Genomic DNA, 20,055 nt, shown 5'->3' with positions numbered 1-20,055 from the left:
ATTGAACAGAGCCCAGGGAACATTTTCATCTGAGACTGAATGATATACATATTTTTTATTTTAAAAGCAGTGTCAAGGAAATGAAATCATTTAAGAGACATGAAGATATAGTGCTGGTTTTTAGTCTTGGGAAAACCAACCTCATAACAAGCCTAAATTATTCCTGGTAACAAAGTAAAATTGTAATAAATGCCTTTCCATTGGAATTGTAATAAATGCCTTTCCATTTGAATAAATCAGATATTACATACAATGTATATTTTCATTATTTTAAAATGTAACCATTTAGAGAAGGTATGACAGAAATAATGTTTTACAAACTGGGGAGCTAAACAGTCAACAAACATTTTATGAATCCCAAAAAACATCCCAGAAAACATCCAGGGAAAAAGGGAAACAAATTTACAGCCAAACTCACACTATTCTCACTACTGTCCAAATTTGCTCTTCTATCAACCGCCCTCTATCATGTTGACGCTGTCACACTGGGGACCCCCACAGCAGTCTTACTACTTCAGAGGGTCTCCAATTCATTCCTTCCCCCTTTCCAGCAATGGCCCACACCCCTGGGTTTCCTCTTCACTGCTCTGGTCCAGGCCTCCCCAATTGACACCCCCCACACACACACCCTTTCTATCTTGTTCATTCACATCAATCCTCTATATAGATTAAAGGAACAGAATTACTAAAGCATGGATTTAAAAGCCATTCCCTTGCTCAAAAATATCCAGTGGTTCTCCAATATCTACAGCACATGGCCCAGGCTGCTCAGTGTGGCTTTCAGTGTCAGTGCTGACAAACGTTCCAGCAGCATCTCCAACTCCTCACCTGGGTTTACCATAAACTCCAGGCTAAGGCTCCTCAACTGTGGGTCCCAGCACACATGTCACTGTGTATCCTGTCATTGTAAGTAGTCATAGTTTGTAACCAATAATGGCTCAAGTACCAAAAACTTATGAATTATTTACTTTTTAAACTAAGCTAGAAAGGATTCAGGTTTATGCCTATAATGTCTTCTCATGTACCTGCGTTAGAAATGGGGGTGGAATTTCTACTAGAACACTGTGAACTGCCTATCATTCTGGGTTCCCCATGGAGGTGTGTTACACATGAAATCTCATCTCTCACATGAGTCCACACAGTGGAAAGCTGTTCCAAACCAGGGTTCCTCAAAGAGTGGCATCACCAGAGGTACCTTCCACCTGCGAAGGGAACAAGCAACCTGCCTCACTTCAATTTAACTGGTCAATAGTTCAATTTTAAAAGCCACCTTTCTGTTCATAAAGAGCCAGGGGAGGGGGACAGAAGGACTCTAGAGGTAACCAGAGACTAGGAGAAGAACTTTTTTAGAATCGCTCTACTCCATCAAGATGGAGATAGATTATTAGCAAGTTGGAGGCCAAGAATTTCATTTTATGGACTTTCTACTCACAGTGCTGATATGAAATTTATTTTTTTAACAAATATACTTAACTTTAAAAACACAGATATCTAAAAAACAATATGGGACTTCCCTGGTGGTGCAGTGGTTGATAGTCTGCCCGCCAATGCAGGGGACACAGGTTCGAGCCCTAGTCCGGAAAGATCCCACATGTCACAGAGCAACTAAACCAGTGCGCCACAACTGCTGAGCCTGCGCTCTAGAGCCCGCAAGCCACAACTGCTGAGCCCACGTGCCACAACTACTGAAGCCCACGCACCTAGAGCCCATGCTCCGCAACAAGAGAAGCCACCAAAATGAGAAGCCCGCGCACCGCAACGAAGAGTAGCCCCCGCTCTCCGCAGCTAGAGAAAGCCTGCATGCAGCAACGAAGATCCAATGCAGCCAAAAGTGAATAAATAAACTTATAAAAATAAATCAGTAAAAAGCAATATGAAGTATATCATAAAACAGAAGGTACTTAAATATGGAAGAAAAATGAGTGGGCTTCTAGATTACAGCATATGGGGAAAGCCTGCTCTAAACAAATAGAGCTACCTGCCTTTCTTCCAGCTGTGACTGCATTTTACTTCCTCTGATCCATGTTCACACTTTTTCTTCCACCTGTTATGTCATCTTTTCATCCTCCCTCCACCCAATCTCTGTCTACTGAAATGCTAGGATATAGTCAAATGTCAGTTCCTCTTCAAAATTATCCAAGACTCCCCAAGCTCGCTCCATCAGGCCACCACTCTCTTGTAGGTGGTCCAACTGCATCTTGTAGTTCTGCTATTTTTTAAAAACTCATCTCTTCAAGTAGATGGAATGCTCCCTGAGGACAGAGAATATACTGATCCATCTTTGGGCATCACAGAGAGCATAACTCTGTTATGCCACAGACTATACAGAAAATGTTGGTTTAATTAAACTGAATTTCTAAACAATCTGTTCAGAAGATGCACCATGGTCAGCAGTCAGGATCCTACATTCACCTACAAACAGCTGCTAAGCACAGGACAGGAATGGGTTATTAAAGGGAAAGTGCGGGGCTTCCCTAGTGGCGCAGTGGTTAAGAATCCGCCTGCCAACGCAGGGGACAAGAGTTCAAGCCCTGGTCCGGGAAGATCCCCCATGCCACAGAGCAACTAAGCCTGTGCACCACAACTACTGAAACCCGTGCCTAGAGCCCGTACTCTGAAACAAGAGAAGCCACCGCAATGAGAAGGCCGTGCACTGCAGTGAAGAGTAGCCCCCGCTCATCTCAACTAGACAGCCCGTGCACAGCAACAAAGACCCAACGCAGCCAAAAATAAATAAAAATAAAATAAATAAATTTATTTTTTAAAAAAAGGTAAAGTGCCTCCCCCTTTTGGGGCACAAATGTTAATGTGCCATTTTAAAACAAAATAACCTGAATTTTCTCTTAAACCCTAAGGCATTTGTCCACACTAAATCTACAGGCTTCTTGTACATCAGTAATGTGGGAGCCCAACATTTAGTAACGTCAGTTGTAACGTCTGGAAGGCAGATCATTCATTATGCCACTCATAATTTATTTTTTTGGAAGTAGTATATCTTATTTTAGAGAGGAGCCAATGAAACTTACATAAATACATATACCACAAGATAAAATGACATATCTAAGAGGAGAAAGAGAAAAATGGGACAAAGGAAAACTAAATGTAGGAAATATAAGCTGTCCTGGGAGTGAGGTTCATGTACCGAATTAATAAAATTGCGCACACTTGCTAGAGGTAGGTCAGAGGTTTGGCTCTAACACTGCTGGCAGCCAACAAACACAGGATGATCCAATGAGTTACATGATTCAGCATCCTTAAGATAAAAACAAAAAGCTCTTAGAGAACTCTCTCTTCCTTGGTCCTCATAAAGAGGATATTATATACTGTAACAAATAAAGTCTTCAGTGACATCCCTAAAGTTGATTTGTCAGAGAGCTTTGGGAGACCATCCCTCATAACAATCCTCACAAACAAATGCCAACACACAAGTCAATAAATGCAAAATGACAGAGAGGAAGGAAGAGGAAGGCAATCAGGGCAAGGTGAGGTCCAGGTACACAGCTCCCTGCAGGTCTAGATTTACCAGAGATAGATTTTATTCTATCTAGACTAACCTAAAATCCAGAGGCTTCAGGCATCTAATTCTCTTTGAAATTATAAACAAAACTTGCTGTGCTCACGTCCATTTTTCTGGGGGATATGTCGGTAGTTTCATAACATCCTCAAAGAGAAGCATGACTCAAGAAAAGTTAAGAACCACTCATCTAAAGAACTAGACAGGGGGCTTCCCTGGTGGCGCAGTGGTTGAGAGTCCGCCTGCCAATTCAGGGAACACGGGTTCGTGCCCCGGTCCGGGAAGATCCCACATACCGAGGAACGGCTGGGCCTGTGAGCCATGAGTCGCTGAGCCTGCGGGTCCGGAGCCTGTGCTCCGCAACGGGAGAGGCCACAACAGTGAGAGGCCCTCGTACCAAAAAAAAGAACTAGACTGTACATATCCTTCAGGCAACCCTCCGTTAGCAGTTTGTCTTCTGAGCTTCTGAGAAGTGCTAAGCCTCAAGACTATAGCCCCTGACAAGCACCGGAAGTATAGCTTCTCTCTGATGTGAAGTGTGGAACTCTAAGCTTAAATGGCTGTGTGTCAATTTTATGATACAATGATATATGACCTTTAATACAATAATGTCCATACACATATAGAACACAATCATTCTTCTATATAAATTTCAGCCATGAACATTGACAAAGGTGCCTCAAACGGTCAGTGGTATTTCTTCTAGCTAATATAAAAAGTTTAAAACAAAAAACATATTTTGCCTGTGGATAAAAATTATAGATAAGCACCCAAAACAATTTTCTTAGATAAACAGTATTTTGCAATTTTAAAAATAACCTTTCCACATTAGTTGATACAATCTAAGCTATTTTTTTCCTTTTTGTTATTTTAATTTTCATTATACAGCAAAAGAGTCACTGCCATAGCTTTAGACACACACACACACACACACACACACACACACACACACACACACACACACACTTTCAACCATCCATCCATAGTATAGTGGTTAGAATGTTATCAAGGGCCCAAGGGAATCAAGTAAGGAAGCTGGTCCATAGCACCTCTAAAAAAAACATGGCTCATTAAGCTATCATCCATCTGGAAATCACAGCCATCCAGAGTCTGGTTCTCAGCATAACAAGTCTGGAGACATAGCTTAGTCAAAAATACACAGTTGAACATAGCTTTGTCAAAAATACACAGTTGAACAGACTCGAGAACTAACTCATGTTAACAACTCAGAAGAGGCTTAAGTACAAGTCAGAATACCAATTTATTAATTAATCATAAAGAATATTCCTTTTCACTAATCAGAAAATTTGCACCTGAAGCCAGGATGCTACTTCCCCAATGCTAGGATACCTGGAATCCTAAATTAATAATCAGTTCACCAGAAGTTAGAACAAACAGTGATAGAGAGTTCGGTGGATACCTAATGAATTATCTATATCCAACATACACCTGTCTAGTGATCAAAGTTGTGGCTTTCATGTGTAGAGTCTCTTTCCTTCCCTTGGATACCGTCGCCCCAACATTACAGACTTCTTGGTCTCTAAGCTTTCTTCTTCCACATCCTTCTCTCCATCAAGTATTTTTCTAGATAGGGTATTAATACAACTGATGACATGAACCTCACATGCATTATTATCCATATTTTTCAGATTAACAACTCCCAGATAGGGCTTCCCTGGTGGCGCAGTGGTTGAGAGTCCGCCTGCCGATGCAGGGGACATGGGTTCGTGCCCAGGTCTGGGAGGATCCCACATGCCGCGGAGTGGCTGGGCCCGTGAGCCATGGCCGCTGAGCCTGCACGTCCGGAGCCTGTGCTCCGCAACGGGAGAGGCCACAACAGTGACAGGCCCGAATACCGAAAAAAGAAAAAAAAACTCCCAGATAAAGCTGCTTAAGCAACTTGCCCAAGGTCACAGCTAGTTTAAGGCAGAGCACAGATTCAAAGCCTACACTTTTAACCTTGCAGTAAATGATGCCTTCAAGGTGTCTTTAGCAGGGCCTCGCACCTTCCAATTTGATTTAAATGACCCTCTTCAGTATTCCAATAACACCCTAAGCACACAATGACTATAATTTCTGGTACACAGGTCTATCTCTCTCACCACACTGAAACTTTCTGAGAATAGGAATCATGTCTCATTCACCTCTGTATCCCTAGTGTGCTATCTATTTACCTAGGTAAATATGCAAACTAATTTGTCCACTGGTTTAATATAAAGCTTATCAAACTAAAGGCCTTGAATAAGCTATGCAGTCTAAGGAAGGTTACAACTTCTCCTGCCATCAATAAACCTCTCATCTAAAAAACAGAATGAAATAGATATACAAGGTGGCTTAGGTTCCTTCTGTATCTAAAAGCACTACCATGGGTCCTGATTTTTAATAGCCTATCTTATTAGTTTGAATTATTAGAAACAAAATTAAATTCCTCATCATCTTCCATACCACACTACTACTACTCTCTACATATATGTGTATGTAGAGAGTTCAGAAAAAGCTTCCTCTTTTCTGAAAGGTGAGAACTATCATCTACACCAAAATCAAACAGTGGCACCCTCCTCTGGTGAATATTAAAGAAGCTAAACAACACAGAAGACAAGAATTAGATGGTTGGATTTTCTTTGAATGAAATAAAAAGGAAGAGAGAAATACCTAAGATTATTTGTCATCACATTCCCAATAGCAATTAAATAGCTCTTTTTTATAACTCCTTATTTTGCCCTAAAACAAAGCCAAAATGAATGAACTGGCTATGCACTGTAGGATATTATAGACAGAACAATTGTTCTGTATTTCAGGGTACTGATAATATTATTTTGCAAACAGCAAGCTTTTTAATATAAGGCACAATGAAACTCATTTCATAGTTTAGCTAACAATGATGATCTCTTTTATTATTTAAAAATTTAACGAAAAGCCCTATACATGTAAACTATTTCTAGTTAAATAAAAGCATTTCGCATGCCCCTTTTCTGAATGGTACATTTGCCAGAAGATAATACTGGAAATTTTTCAACCTGAAATCTGTTGGAGGCTTCAATATTCACGTTTTAGAATATCAGCTTAGAAGAAAATTTAAAAATACTCATTCACTTACATGTGCAGGCTCAAAACATGCCAATGCAGCACACCCAGATGAGCACAACCCAGAGTTTCACAACATTAATACTACATCCAGACCTTTAAGTTAAGAATAAAACTGTACTTTCTAACACAAGAATCAGATCATCATCTGCCAACAATTTTAATATAAAGTATATAATAAACATAAGCTTTATTAAATGATTTACAACAGTCAAGGCACATAAAATGAAAATATAGACATTCTGATTCAGACCAGGAAACAAATCAGCCATTATATTGGCAACCTTATCTTTCAGATATGTTTTTTACCCAAATACACAGCGTCCCTTCCCTCAATTAACTTCACATCTTTCACCTACCCAAGGGGAAAGGAAAGAACCCCATACTACACAAGAGGCTACAAATTTACAATCAGTGAGAAACCTTCGTTTTGAAACAGAATATAGAAAGGGCTAGGGTGGATGGAAGATAGCAAAAACTGATTTCAGCTCTACCAAATAAATTTTCCAATCAAGTTTGCCATTCCTGGCAAAGTTGGTTCTACCAGGTAGGTACATACAGTATGTGGGAAAGATTAGCAGAGGGTTGGGTGAAGTGACCTTGTATCAAAGAGAGAATGCAGTTAAGATACCCAGTTGAGAGCGTTCTCAATGTTCACCCAAAACAAAGGCCAAAGAACAAGCTTGAAAGAGAATGATATCCCCTACAGCCCACCCAGAGACCAGAAGCGGCAAGAGAATTGAGGGGGAAAAGTTGGATGGGAAGAGGGGGCGGGGGAAGGAGGAAATGATGAAGAAAGAGTGGTGAAGAGGGGGTGCGGGGAGTAAGAAGGTATGTTTTAAAAAAAAAGTATGCAGCAATGAAACTCTTTTCCAAACTGCCAAGTTTAGAGAGATGGGGTGGCTGGCCTGCTACTCTCTGGAGCACCGCTCTGGAGCCACATTTGCCACTCACTTCGCCTGGGCCGATGCCCAAGGACCAAAGCCAACTCTCGCCCTGACCTCCAGGAAATCTGAGCCCCGACAAGCAATCAGGGTGCCGCAGAAATGCGGGAGAGGGACTTGAACCGGCCTCTAACCTCATCTCTTGCTCCCACATGAACCCCAAATAAAGGAATTTAGAAGCAGGGAGACGTCTGCGTCCCACGCCGGCCAGGGCGCAGGGGCAAGATCTGGGCACCGCTACCTCTGCGGGTATTGCCACCTCTGCAAAGGCCAGAGGCATCTCGGTCCCGTGCCTCGATCCAGCTAAAAGCAGGCGGCCAGCAAAGCGCTGCTGTCAAGTGGCCGGATTGCACTTGTAAAGTTAATGGAATTAGGAAGAAGCGCAGCGCTGCCCCTCGGGTTCCTCCTCAGGGCGAAAGAGCTGGAAAGGAGTCAGTTTCCTTCATCCTTACTAAGTCCTCACTGATTCGGCTCTGCAGATTTTATCTTTTTCCTAACGACAATCAAAGATTTCTTCCTTCTTTGCGTCTAGCTCGGCCTCAAACCCCATAACAGGGGCGCTGAGACCCTGGGCCAAAGTTCACTGTAGGAACCACTAACTCTTCCAGCAAAACTAACACAGTCATTTGCTGGACTCTGGCCTTGGGAAACCTCATGAGGCATGAAATAGGTTATGGATGACCCTTCCTCCCCCACACTGGACCCTCAGTACAAGAGATCTGGATCCCGCGGTGTTTCTGGCAACTTGGCCACGTTTGGAACTAGTGGCTTTGTCCAGCCCGACACCAGGTCATCACCACGCCCCTCGCACACAGGTGGTACCCGACACGCCCACCACGTCCTGTTGTTTACACATACACAAACACACACACACACTCAAAGCCCCAGAGAACTCCTACCTCGCCCCCGTGCCCGTCGAAGATCCCGAAGATGGACGGATGCGTCTTATTGGCTAGGTCCGTAAGAACTTCAAAGCGGTCCTCCATGTGGTCTCTCCGGCCCTGGATGGAATACACGGCCACATTATGGCTCTTGAACTCCCAGGTCTTGGAAAACTCGGCCTCCAGCACATCGAGCCCTCCCAGTCGGTCGTTCTGCATGATCTCGGCCACCTTGCCCTTCACCATCTTCACGGCGTCCCGGCTGGACTTGACGATGGTCTTCACCTCATCCGTGTGGAAGAAGTAACTCCACAGCGCCAAGCTGATGCACAGCAGGAAGAGCGTCTCAGGTCTCAGCAAGAAGTAGCGCATGATGCGACCCAGGAGAGACAGCAAAGTCATTGTATCCTCTATCATTTATTATCGCTAGAGCCCCAACCACCAGCAGCGACGCGCGCCCCGAAAGCTCGCCGGGTCCGGTAGCACTGCGGGGAAAGCCCGCGGGGAGGGAGGCGGAGCAGCAGCCGACGGTTAGGGGGAGGAGGCTCACGGAGCCGGGCGGAAGATGGACGAGCAGGCAGCTCCGAGCCCGCACGGTGAACAGAGGCAGTTTCCCTTTTGTCTCCCGGCCTCTGCGGCCCGGAGGCCCGCGCCCAGCACACCGACGTCTGAGCCAGCCGCCCGCGCCGCCTCCCCTCCCTACGCCCCTTTGTGAGGCGGCGGCTGCCGAGACGCCGGCAGTGGCAGCAGCAGTCGCGGGTGCCGGGGCTGGACGAGAGAAATCAAGTTAAAGTTGCGCCGGGCGGGTCTGCCGCGGTGGGCGGGAGAGTTCCGGGACGCTGGCGCCCCCGCGGCGCCTCCGCGGTTGCCCCCTCGCTGCTCCGGGGAGCGATCGGCACGTGAAGAGGCGCGAGGCGCTAGAGCCCCGCGGGTGAGAGATGCACGTCCCCCTTGGTCGCCGCCGCAGGGGAGCGCAGAGCGGGCCGAGCTCTCCGAGTCCTTCAGACACCCAGGGGGCCCCAAAGAATAAAAGTTTTGCGGGAGCCTGGGCAGAGGCGGGGTTGCGCGGAGCCCGGGGACGCAGCACGATCGGCGCGGAGCCGCCCGGGCTCTGCCTGCCTCACCGCAGCACCTCCCTGCTCCGCTCCGCTCCGCTCGGCTCTGCTCTGCTGGGCTCGGGCGCTCCCTCCTAGCGCCGCCGCTCGCACTCGCCCCGCCCAGTGCTCGCTCGCCCCGCCTCGCCCCGCCCCTTGAGCCGGGACTCGAGGCCCGGAGGTGCTCGGGCCGAGCTGTCAAAGGCCGAGGCAAATCGGCGGCGGCTGGCGCGCTTGCAACTGCGGGCGGTCCAGACGAACCGAGGGGGGAGGGAAGGGGCGCGTCTGCAGCCGAGCTCGAGTGGATGGTATTGTCTGCCTCTTGTGAGAGCTCTCAGGACAATATAATACTGACCCTGGTAGGCTGATCGGTGGTTTCGCGGGATCCACTGCTACCGGCTGGAAAACAGAGGACCGCACGTGAGCGTCCCCCCCTCCGGCTGGCGGCACGGTAGTGCGGTCTCCGCCTCGCCCGGCATAAGGCAAGCGAGAAGGGACGCACTTCTCCTGGCTCGCAAAGCGAGGCAGAGAGCTCGGACGTTTGGTTTTCTGGGACAGAGGCCTGCCGGAATCTCCCGAGAGGCTGAGAGCGAGCGTCGGGCCTAAAAACCTCGCGATGAGAAAAGGCCTCCCGAGGGCAGCGGGATGTGAGGACTCAGAGCCACGTGGAAGTGCGCTCTGATGATAACCTCGGGAGCGGTGAGGCTGGGCTGGCCTCTCTGCGAGCTACACGCCCCTGGAGCGGGGACATAGCCACGAAGGCTTTCCCGGGTCGCAACCCTTCCATAGAGAGACACGGAGCCTCCTAGTGGAGCCCCCGGGCGCTCCTGACCCTGCGGCGGGGCTAGGGCTCCGACTCCACTGTTCAGGTTTGCAGGTCCCTTTGAAGCTTCGAACTAGCGGCCTCCTACCACCTCCTCAGTCACCGCTGGAGAAGGTGAAATGGGGGCAGGAGTCTTTAGTTAAGCAGAAGTAAATGGGCTTCCAGAAGCCATCAAGGATAACTTGTTGAAGCATGGGGCAGGTGTCGGTGGCCTTGAAGATGCTGGGGAAAAAAGAGAAGAATGTGCAAATCAGCTTAGAATACGGAAACACGTGAGCTTTAAAGGAAAATATTCACTCTTGCTACCCCTGTCCAGGAAGAAGAGTGCTGATCTGCAGCTTCCAGTTCACTGGACTCGAGAATAGAGGCTGCCTGATTCCCAGCCCAGCCAGAGGCTGTCTCCCCAAACATTCCTGCTTTGGAGTGATCCCGACTAAGTTAAAAAAAAAAAAATTAAATTAAAAGGAGTAAAACACTGGAAGGAAATACACCAAGATGTTAACGATGGTTAACTACAGTAATAAACTGTATGTTTTCTGGTTTTCATTTTCTGATTTGAGCTTTTATCTGTTTTCTACAACTTTTCCAAAGTTTTTACAAAAGTCATAGATTGCCATCTTAACCAGAAAAAAAGAGAAAACTTTGACATTTAAATGGCATGTACAATATGATCTCAATTATATACTTGGCATAGAAAAGGAAGGAAATGTGAAGAATTGTTAACAGTGTGTTCTTTTTGACAACTAAGATATGGTCTCCTCTTCTACTTTGCACTTTTTGGTATTTTCCACCTGGTAAATAGAGAAAATAAGTAGTTTAGAAATAAATGAGATCGGGACTTTCCAGGTGGCGCAGTGGTTAAGAATCCGCCTGCTAATGCAGGGTACACGGGTTCGAGCCCCTGGTCCGGGAAGATCCCACATGCCGCAGAACAACTAAGCCCATGTGCTAAGCCACAGCTAAGCCAACTAAGCCACAACTACTGAGCCTGCAGTCTAGAGCCTGTGAGCCACACTACTGAGCCCGCAAGCCGCAACTACCGAAGCCCGCGCGCCTAGAGCCCTTGCTGTGCAACAAGAAGCCACCGCGATGAGAAGCCCGCGCACCCCAACGAAGAGTAGCCCCTGCTCGCCACAACTAGAGAAAGCCAGCACGCAACAATGAAGACTCAATGCAGTCAAAAATAATTTTAAAAAACAGATTGCCCTTCGTTTAAAAACAAAAAACAAAACAAAACAATAAACAAATGAGATCATTCTGTTCAAAAGTCGTTACGTGATGAGGTTCCAAAATGAGTTAATGAATTCAAAGGTTAGGAACTATAAAGCAAAGTAATGCATTAGTGTTATTATGAAGATAAGTTTATGATATTTCTTACTGTAAATTAGCAAATGGATTTAGGGTGCATTATCAGTCTCTCTGTACATGAATCTGTTTCTCTGTGGCAAAGGCAACTTGCAGATAAGCTAATCAAGACTTCAAAACTACAAGTCAAACCAGGCCCTGGGGTAGAAAAATTCCAAACCTAGGGGTCAATCCAGCCTGTCCACAACATTACTGCATTGATGATAGCAGCAAATATTCATGAGAGGTATGACTTCTGTTTCTTCCATACCTAAATAAAGAAGAGAAAGGACCATACTGGTCTCTGGAGGTTAAATACATTGACTTGATTAATAAATCTAGATATCCTGCAGATTCTGTGGAGATTTGCTTTGACATTTACATCTAAATAGTTCATTTGTGTGAAAATCAATAAAATGATTTTTCAAGCAGACCCTATAGGCATTTTCTTATTTCTATTAAGAAATTAATCTAGTTTCATAGTGATTTCTTAAACACCCTAAATGAGCTTTTTGTTATAGTTTACTGTGAATTTTTTTAATCTTTATAAATCCATTGTTTATTGTATGACAGAACTGAGACCCTTTAGGAAATAATTATTATTTGAACCTTAGGTCTTTTTTTTTCATTTTTATTGGAGTATAGTTGATTTACAATGTTGTATTAGTTTCAGGTGTACAGCAAAGTGAATCAGTTATGCATATACATATATCCACTCTTTTTTAGATTCTTTTCCCATATAGGTCATTACAGAGTATTGAGTAGAGTTCCCTGTGCTATACAGTAGATCCTTATTAGTTACCTATTTTATATATAGTAGTGTGTATATGTCAATCCCAATCTCCCAATTTATTCCTCCCCCTGTAAATTTTAATATGTATGAGAAATAAAAAAGACCTTCCTCTAGTGACAAACATTTGCATATTCCTTGGGAGGGATTGTAAAGGTTTTTCATGTATATCAACTTATTTTCATTCTAATAACAATTCTATGAAGAAGACAGAGGAGCTAGTATCTCTGTTTATAAATTCATGGAAAGTGAGGCACAAAGATGTTAAATGATTATCATAATTCAGCAAATATAAAGTTGGAATCTCAAACTCATTTCTTCTGACCACCAATTCAGTACCCTAACATCCATTGATTGCTCAATGACACTGAGATGATTAGTCTAATTTTTATACTTCTCTAGTAACATTTCAGTAGATCTCTGTTATAGAAATCTCAAAAAGAATACACGGGTTCTTTTTCCACAATTCTGCCTTAAACCTTTGGGATAAGCACTGCACTATGAGTATTTACCTCACCCATTAAGGATATTTGCAGGGCAGAAGACAAGTCCAAGTAAACTGTCCTTCACCTTGACATAGAAGTCTAAAATATTTGTTGCTAAAGTAAAATGCTATCTGAATTTCAGAGGAAGAAAAGAGTACTATAGAATGTACATTATGCAAATACTTTACCATTACAAGTGCCATGGTAATAAACAGAGAGCTAATTGCAATCCTAGGCTTTCATGAGATACAATAATAGTGATAAATAGTTACCAGGTAATTACCATTTTCAACTATGCAATTAACTCCTGTCAACCTTGCGAGCATATAAAGAACATAAAACATGGTGTATTTTCAGAAAAAATTACAGAGTTGTAGCTCTTAGGTTCAAGAAATCTTTATAACACAGTTTGATAACAAATCTATGTTCTAGTGTGATGGTGATCCATGATGTCCTCATTTCTTTTTGTTTTTGCCACCTATTGCAAAGTTATAAAAATCAAATATGTCAGCTGAGCCTCTGAATGTAATAAAAATTCCCTGAAATAAATTTTAAATGAATCTTTTATATAGAGAGAAATTCTCTGCACATTTTAAAATTTCCCAATTACCAGTTTGATTTGTATTCTTAAATTGTTCCTGCCATCTGCATATAAATATGTACTGAGTATTAAGTAGGACTCTTACTATTATTCTATCAATATACATCCATATATGTATAACCTTTTAAACTAGACATACAAAAGAGTGCATGAAAGTATTGTTATGAAGCACAACAACTATGAGTACTACACCCATAAAGCTGACCTAAAACTGGACTGTGACCAATCTTTGCACTAACCTAGGAGTTCTCTCCCTATCCCACCTCCCTACCTATCCTCCACAGGTAGCTACTAGCCTGAGTTTTGCATTTTATCATCCCTTTGTCTTTTTAAAAATAATATCATCACATATGTCTGCATCCATAATTAATATATTTTTTTAGTTTTGCTTGGTTTTGAGCTTTATAAAAGGGTATCCTGTATATAGTCCTCTGGTACTTGTTTTTTCACTCAATGTTATATTTCTAGATCCTTCCATATAGTTCAAACATTTCACTGCTATATAATACTCCACCTTGTGACTGATCTATAATTTATGTATTCATCTTCTCTGGTCATTTGAATTTCCAGTTTTTTGCTATTATGATCAATGATTTCATGAATTTCCTTTTTTGTACTATCTCTTGGTGCATATATGCAAAAGTTTCTCTAGGGTATATAGCCAAGAATTAAATTAATGGATAGTTGGGAATGAAAGTGTTCAACTTTACAATTTAGGGCCAAACTGTATTTGAAAATACATTGTTCCCGGGCTTCCCTGGTGGCACAGTGGTTAAGAATCCACCTGCCAATGCAGGGGACATGGGTTTGAGCCCTGGTCTGGGAAGATCCCACAGGCTGCGGAGCAACTAAGCCCATGCACCACAACTACTGAGCCTGCACTCTACAGCCTGCGCGCCTGGAGCCCGTGCTCTGCAACAAGAGAAGCCACCGCAGTGAGAAGCCCACGCACCACAACAAAGAGTAGCCCCCGCTCGCCACAACTAGAGAAACCCCGCGTGCAGCAACAAAGACCCAACGCAGCCAAAAATAAAATAAATAATAATTTTTTTTTTAAAAAGAAAGAAAGAAAATACATTGTTCCCATTCACATTCCCACCAACAGTGTGATCAAAGCTCCTTAATATAATATAAGGGACCATTACTATAAATTCTATCTTAAGAGTGATTTTCAAGATTGGTCCCTTTGGAAAATGGTTAACAATGATCATGACTATTAACCATTTTAAATATTCAGCGCTTCTCAAACAACCTTTCTAGATGCAAAATTTAAATGTTCTTTACAAAATGAATCTGTTTTAGAAGTACAACAAAGAAAATAAATCCATCCTTTAAATAAGTATAATAATATGTCAATCTGGACTTATAATTTTAATCTTAGGTGTTCTGTCAAATGCAACTAATGTGACAGACACCAATCATGTGTAATATCATTTTATTTCGCTGTTCTCCAAAAGCACAACATCCTTTTCTACAACCCAATTTTTTGTATTAATTACAGAGATATATTAAGGATACTTGTTTCCTGAATACTTGTTTTGTATCACTGCACCAAGTCTGTTTACAAAAACCACATTTATCCTAAGAATCCTTCATCTAATTGCCCTAGGCTTCTCTATGATAATTTTCAAAGAAGCTTCCTAAATTATAATGTTAATCTAAAGCATTACCTAAATTTTTTATTCTAATTAGCACACATCAACACTCTAGCTAATTCACATGCGAGATATTTGAATAGTTGAATAATCCTGCTTAAAACCCTTAAATGATTTCTCACTGCTCTTAGAATAAAGACGAAAAAGTCTTAACTTCTCCTTCTCAGCCTTATCCCATGCCACCTGCTCCCTCAGCCCATCCACTTCAGCCACATTTGCCTTCTTACAATTCCTATAAAGCATGGAGCTCCCTCTTGACTGGGGTCCTTTATTCATGCAGTTTCATTTAGCTGGAATGTTGGCTTTTCCCAAGCCCACTCTCCCACCCACACTCCTCCTAGTTAACTATTATCCCTCAGATCTCAGCTCATATATCACTCTCTCAAGAGCCCTTCCTGACTCTGTGGTCTAGGTGAGGTCCCTCTTCCCCACTCTCATGGCACCTTCAGAGTGTTCATCAAAGTTGTAAATATACATTTTTTGTGATTTTTAAAAATTAACATCTGTTTTGTCATGAAGAACAGATCTGTGTTTGCCAAGGTGGGAGGAGTAGGGGAGGGATACACTGGGAATTTGGGATTAGCAGATGCAAACTACAGGATGGATAAACAACAAGGTCCTACTGTATAGCACAGGGGACTATATTCAATATCCTGTGATAAACCATAATGGAAAAGAATATGAAAAGGAATATATATATATATATATATGTGTATAACTGAATGACTTTTCCATACAGCACGAATTAACACAACATTGTAAATCAACTATACTTCAATAAAATAAATGTTTTAAAAATCTCTGTCTGTTTCCCCCACTCTCGTTGTAATTTATATGCTCCACAAGGGCAGGAGTTGTGTTTTGTTCTCCATTGTAACTCCAGCACCTAATAAGATCCCTGGCACACAGTAGGCATACTATAAATATTTGTTCCTGAATGAACAAAGGTAGTTATTCTAAAATCATTATTCTAGCCCTGGTAATAGGTGAAACTAATCAATATGCCTTTCAATCCTAGACAGCAATAAAAAGAAAAGTCAAAAAATAACTTACCCATGGATAGTTGAAAATTGACTTTACTAACAGATAGAAAACATTAAAACCCATTCAGATTTTTTTACTTTTTTTTTCATTGTTGCTTATCTTAAGATCATACTTTCATTATAGACACAGGGAAAGTCTTCGCAAGAACAAATATCTTTACAAAATGAATGTCCTTTGTCCATTTTTCTACTAGGGTATTTGTCTTTTCTTTTCTGAAGTGTGAAAGTTTTTTATATATAAGGCTGATATTTTATGTCATTCAAGTTGTAAATACATTTCCCATCTTGTCATTTGTCTTTCCATTGTTTATTTTATTTTTAAAATGATTTATTTATTTGTTTGTTTGTTTTGGGCTGTGTTGGGCCTTCGCTGCTGCACGTGGGCTTTCTCTAGTTGCTGCGAGCAGGGGCTACTCTTCATTGCAGTGCATGAATGAAGCTGGCTTCTCATTGCGGTGGCTTCTCTTGTTGCAGAGCAAGGGCTCTAGGCACGCATGCTTCAGTAGCTGTGGCACGCGGGCTCAGGAGTTGTGGCTCACAGGCTCTAGAGTGCAGGCTCAGTAGTTGTGGCGCACAGGCTTAGTTGCTCCGCAGCATGTGGGATCTTCCCAGACCAGACCTGTGTCCCCTGCATTGGCAGGTGGATTCTTAAACACTGCGCCCCCAGGGAAGCCCCTTTCAGTTGTTTATGATGCTTTGAAATATAAAGAACTTTGTTTGATTTTTGTTTTTGTAGCTTATATTTTATTTTTATAAAGTCAATTTTATCTTCTCCTTATAATTTGTGTCATTTAAATCATGCTTAGAATGGGCAAGTAAGCTTTTTATTCCTCCATGCACACCAGAATCTGCAATGCACTAAGGATACATTTCTCCAGCTATTTTTCCTACCACCCCCAAGACAGTATAGAGTATAACCACTCATTTACTCATTCATCTATTTATAACTTTATCATTTATTCAGCACTGTACTAGGAACTAGGCAAAACTGACACAATTCCTATCTTCATGGAGCTTATTGTGAGAAGTTCTTTAACATGCAATCATTCATAAATATACTACAGATTGACAGGTTTCTTAACAAAAGCATAAGAATGCAGTATATACTTCCTGTGGTGAATTTGCCAATTGTAAAGTCAGACAACAAGAGCTGGCAACCCTTCTGTAATGGAAGAGATTGCCATTCTTGGATTGGTTCTCCCTGAGCTGGTTTTCACTACTTCCACCATGTTGATCTCTTGTCACTTCCACCGCCAAATCACGTGCTCATCTGCACCACTCAAAACACACTGTGGGGCTGGGCAAGTTATTTAACCCCTTTACACCTCAATTTTCTCATCAGAAAAAATAGATATAATTATCATACCTATTCCGTAGGTCAGTTTAAGGATTATAGGAGCTAATATACATGAAATGCTTGGAACAGTGCCTGGCACATAGTAAGCACCCAATAGATGTGAATTATTCTTAGTTGAAATAAGTTTATAGGCAACTCTTACAAATAGAGAGCAGGGGATGATAAGACCCTATCTGACACAAGACATTGTGGGGATTTTTAGGAGAACAAAATTATATCTGGCATAGGGATCAGGAAGGCTTCATGAAGGAGGGAATGTGAGGATTTGGGATAGAAGGATTTGGACATACAGAAAAAGGGGGTTAAGATAAGCAGGATAGAGCTCCAGAAAGAAAAAATGTCACTCACTCTGTTTATTCACATGGTCTCAAAAGAAAAGAAAGCTTAGAAGACTAACAGGAGATAAAGCAACATTGGCCACTTGGCACTGGATTTTGAAGAGCTTTGAATAATAAGTTTATATTATTTCATTGGCTACACAGAGAAGCTGGCAGGTTTTGAAAGAGGAACAAGATCAGAATTATGGTTACTAGAATATAATTAAATCCACTCAAATTCATCATCATATTAGGGAAAGATGCCTCAAAACTTATACCTTGCATTTGCACACCCATTTTCATAGCAGCGCTATTCAGGATAGCCAAGAGGTGGAAGCAACCCAAATGTCCATTGATGGATAAGTGGACAAACAAAGTGTGTTCTATACATACAATGGAATACTGTTCAGCTTTAAGAAGGAGGGATATCCTTGTTATATGCTGCAGGGTGGATGAACCTTTAGGACATTACTTAGTGAAATAAGCCAATCACAGAAAGACAAATACTGTATGATTCCACTTATTTGAGGTATCCAGAGTAGTCAAATTCATAGGAACATAAAGTAGAAAGGTGGTTGCCGGGGGTCGTGGGGAGCGGATAATGGGGAATTACTTTTTAATGGGTATAGAGTTTCAGTTTTGCAAGATGAAGAAGTTCTGGAGATTTGTTGCACAAAAATGTGAACATACTTAACCTATTGAACTGTACACTTAAAAATAGTTAAGCTGGGGCTTCCCTGGTGGCGCAGTGGTTGAGAGTCCGCCTGCTGATGCAGGGGAGGCGGGTTTGTGTCCCGGTCCGGGAGGATCCCACATGCCGCGGAACAGCTGGGCCCGTGAGCCATGGCCGCTGAGCCTGCGCGTCTGGAGCCTGTGCTCTGCAACGGGAGAGGCCACAACAGTGAGAGGCCCGCGTACCGCAAAAAAAAAAAAAAAATAGTTAAGGCGGTAAATTTTGTTATGTGTTTTTCAACAATAATTTTAAAAAGACTTAGTCCTTGCTCCTGGTGACTTCAGCGTTTCCCACTAGAAAACTGATTTGGAATCCCTTTTGAAAGAAGAGTCAGCCTCATCAACATTTCTCTATGTACAAACGGTGTCAGGTCCATCTTTTACGCAAAGTCTTCCTTTAAAACAGGCTGATCACATCTGGACTTAGTGCCTCCACAGTTACAATTCTATGAAAGTGAAGCTCAAACCAATGAGACTTTAGCACCAGAGTATCTAGAAAGACATTAGTGACCTCAAAAGTTGTGGCATCCAAACACGAAGTGACTGCATGTAGGATCAATGTTGAAATCATGATTACCCTTTTGGGAAGGGAAAGGTGTGAGCAGACATAATGTCAGTATAAAATATCACTCCACTGTGATTGTAAACACTTACTGCTCAGTGAAAACGTCTTTTGATAAGAATCCATGCTTGCTAGATGAGACCCAGTCAGAAGTCAAAGAGAAGGCCTGATTGCTGTGATTACATGTTTGAATCTAGTTTTGAAATATCTGTAATCCGACAATAGAAATATCCTGAGGTTTGGGAGCTTAAGAGGGGAGCACATTCTTATCTGGGATTCATCCCAAAGATTAAGTTACTGAACAATTAAGCCTCATCATTCACACAGATGATTCTCATTGGGATAAGCGGAGAGGAGGAGAGAAGAAAGCATATATAAGAAGTAGATGAGAGAAGGAGGGATGTGGTTTGACAAAGCCTATTTTTAAAGCTTCCTTTTTATTTTTTAAAGAAATACAAATGTAACAGGGTGGGTTGAAAAGAAATCTGTTTTTTAAATTTTTTGTTTTTTATGTTTTCCTCTTTTTGCTTTGGGAGGGAAAAAAAAAGCGGGGGAAGCTGTTTCTGTGTTCCTCTCTGTGAGGAAGTACCTCCAGACCTCAGGCTCTAGATATCTGGGCTCCCTTATCCGGGGAAGGCGCTAACAGCTTAGTCAGAGGTATGGAGGCTGTCCAGCAGACCACCCAGGTTGGTGTGGAAAGTCTGTGCCTGTGAAAGAGACTTAGCCTGAACTGGAAATGGGATGGAGAGCTTCTGGAGAGGAGGAACACCAAGGGGCCGGGCCATAGCACACTTGGGGCCTGTGTGAACTCCTGAGGACTGAGCACCAG

The 20,055-nt window shown here is 42.6% G+C and overlaps 1 protein-coding gene across 1 annotated transcript in view; it reads right to left on the bottom strand.

Moving 5' to 3' along the window:
- The window catches only part of PPM1L (protein phosphatase, Mg2+/Mn2+ dependent 1L), a 321,730-nt gene extending 312,093 nt beyond the window's left edge, over positions 1-9,637 (bottom strand). Inside the window, exon 1 of the mRNA XM_024763562.1 lies at positions 8,442-9,637. Within this exon, the coding sequence (XP_024619330.1) occupies positions 8,442-8,840 (399 nt within the window). The 5' untranslated portion in view covers positions 8,841-9,637. The remainder of the gene's footprint in view (positions 1-8,441) is intronic.
- Positions 9,638-20,055: the final 10,418 nt, after the last annotated feature.

Source organism: Neophocaena asiaeorientalis, unplaced genomic scaffold (genome assembly GCF_003031525.2).
Source record: "Neophocaena asiaeorientalis asiaeorientalis breed wild unplaced genomic scaffold, Neophocaena_asiaeorientalis_V1.1 scaffold395, whole genome shotgun sequence".
NCBI lineage: Eukaryota > Metazoa > Chordata > Mammalia > Artiodactyla > Phocoenidae > Neophocaena > Neophocaena asiaeorientalis.
The sequence above is the reverse complement of the archived record's forward strand: the minus strand, read 5'-3'. Positions and strand labels throughout refer to the sequence as shown.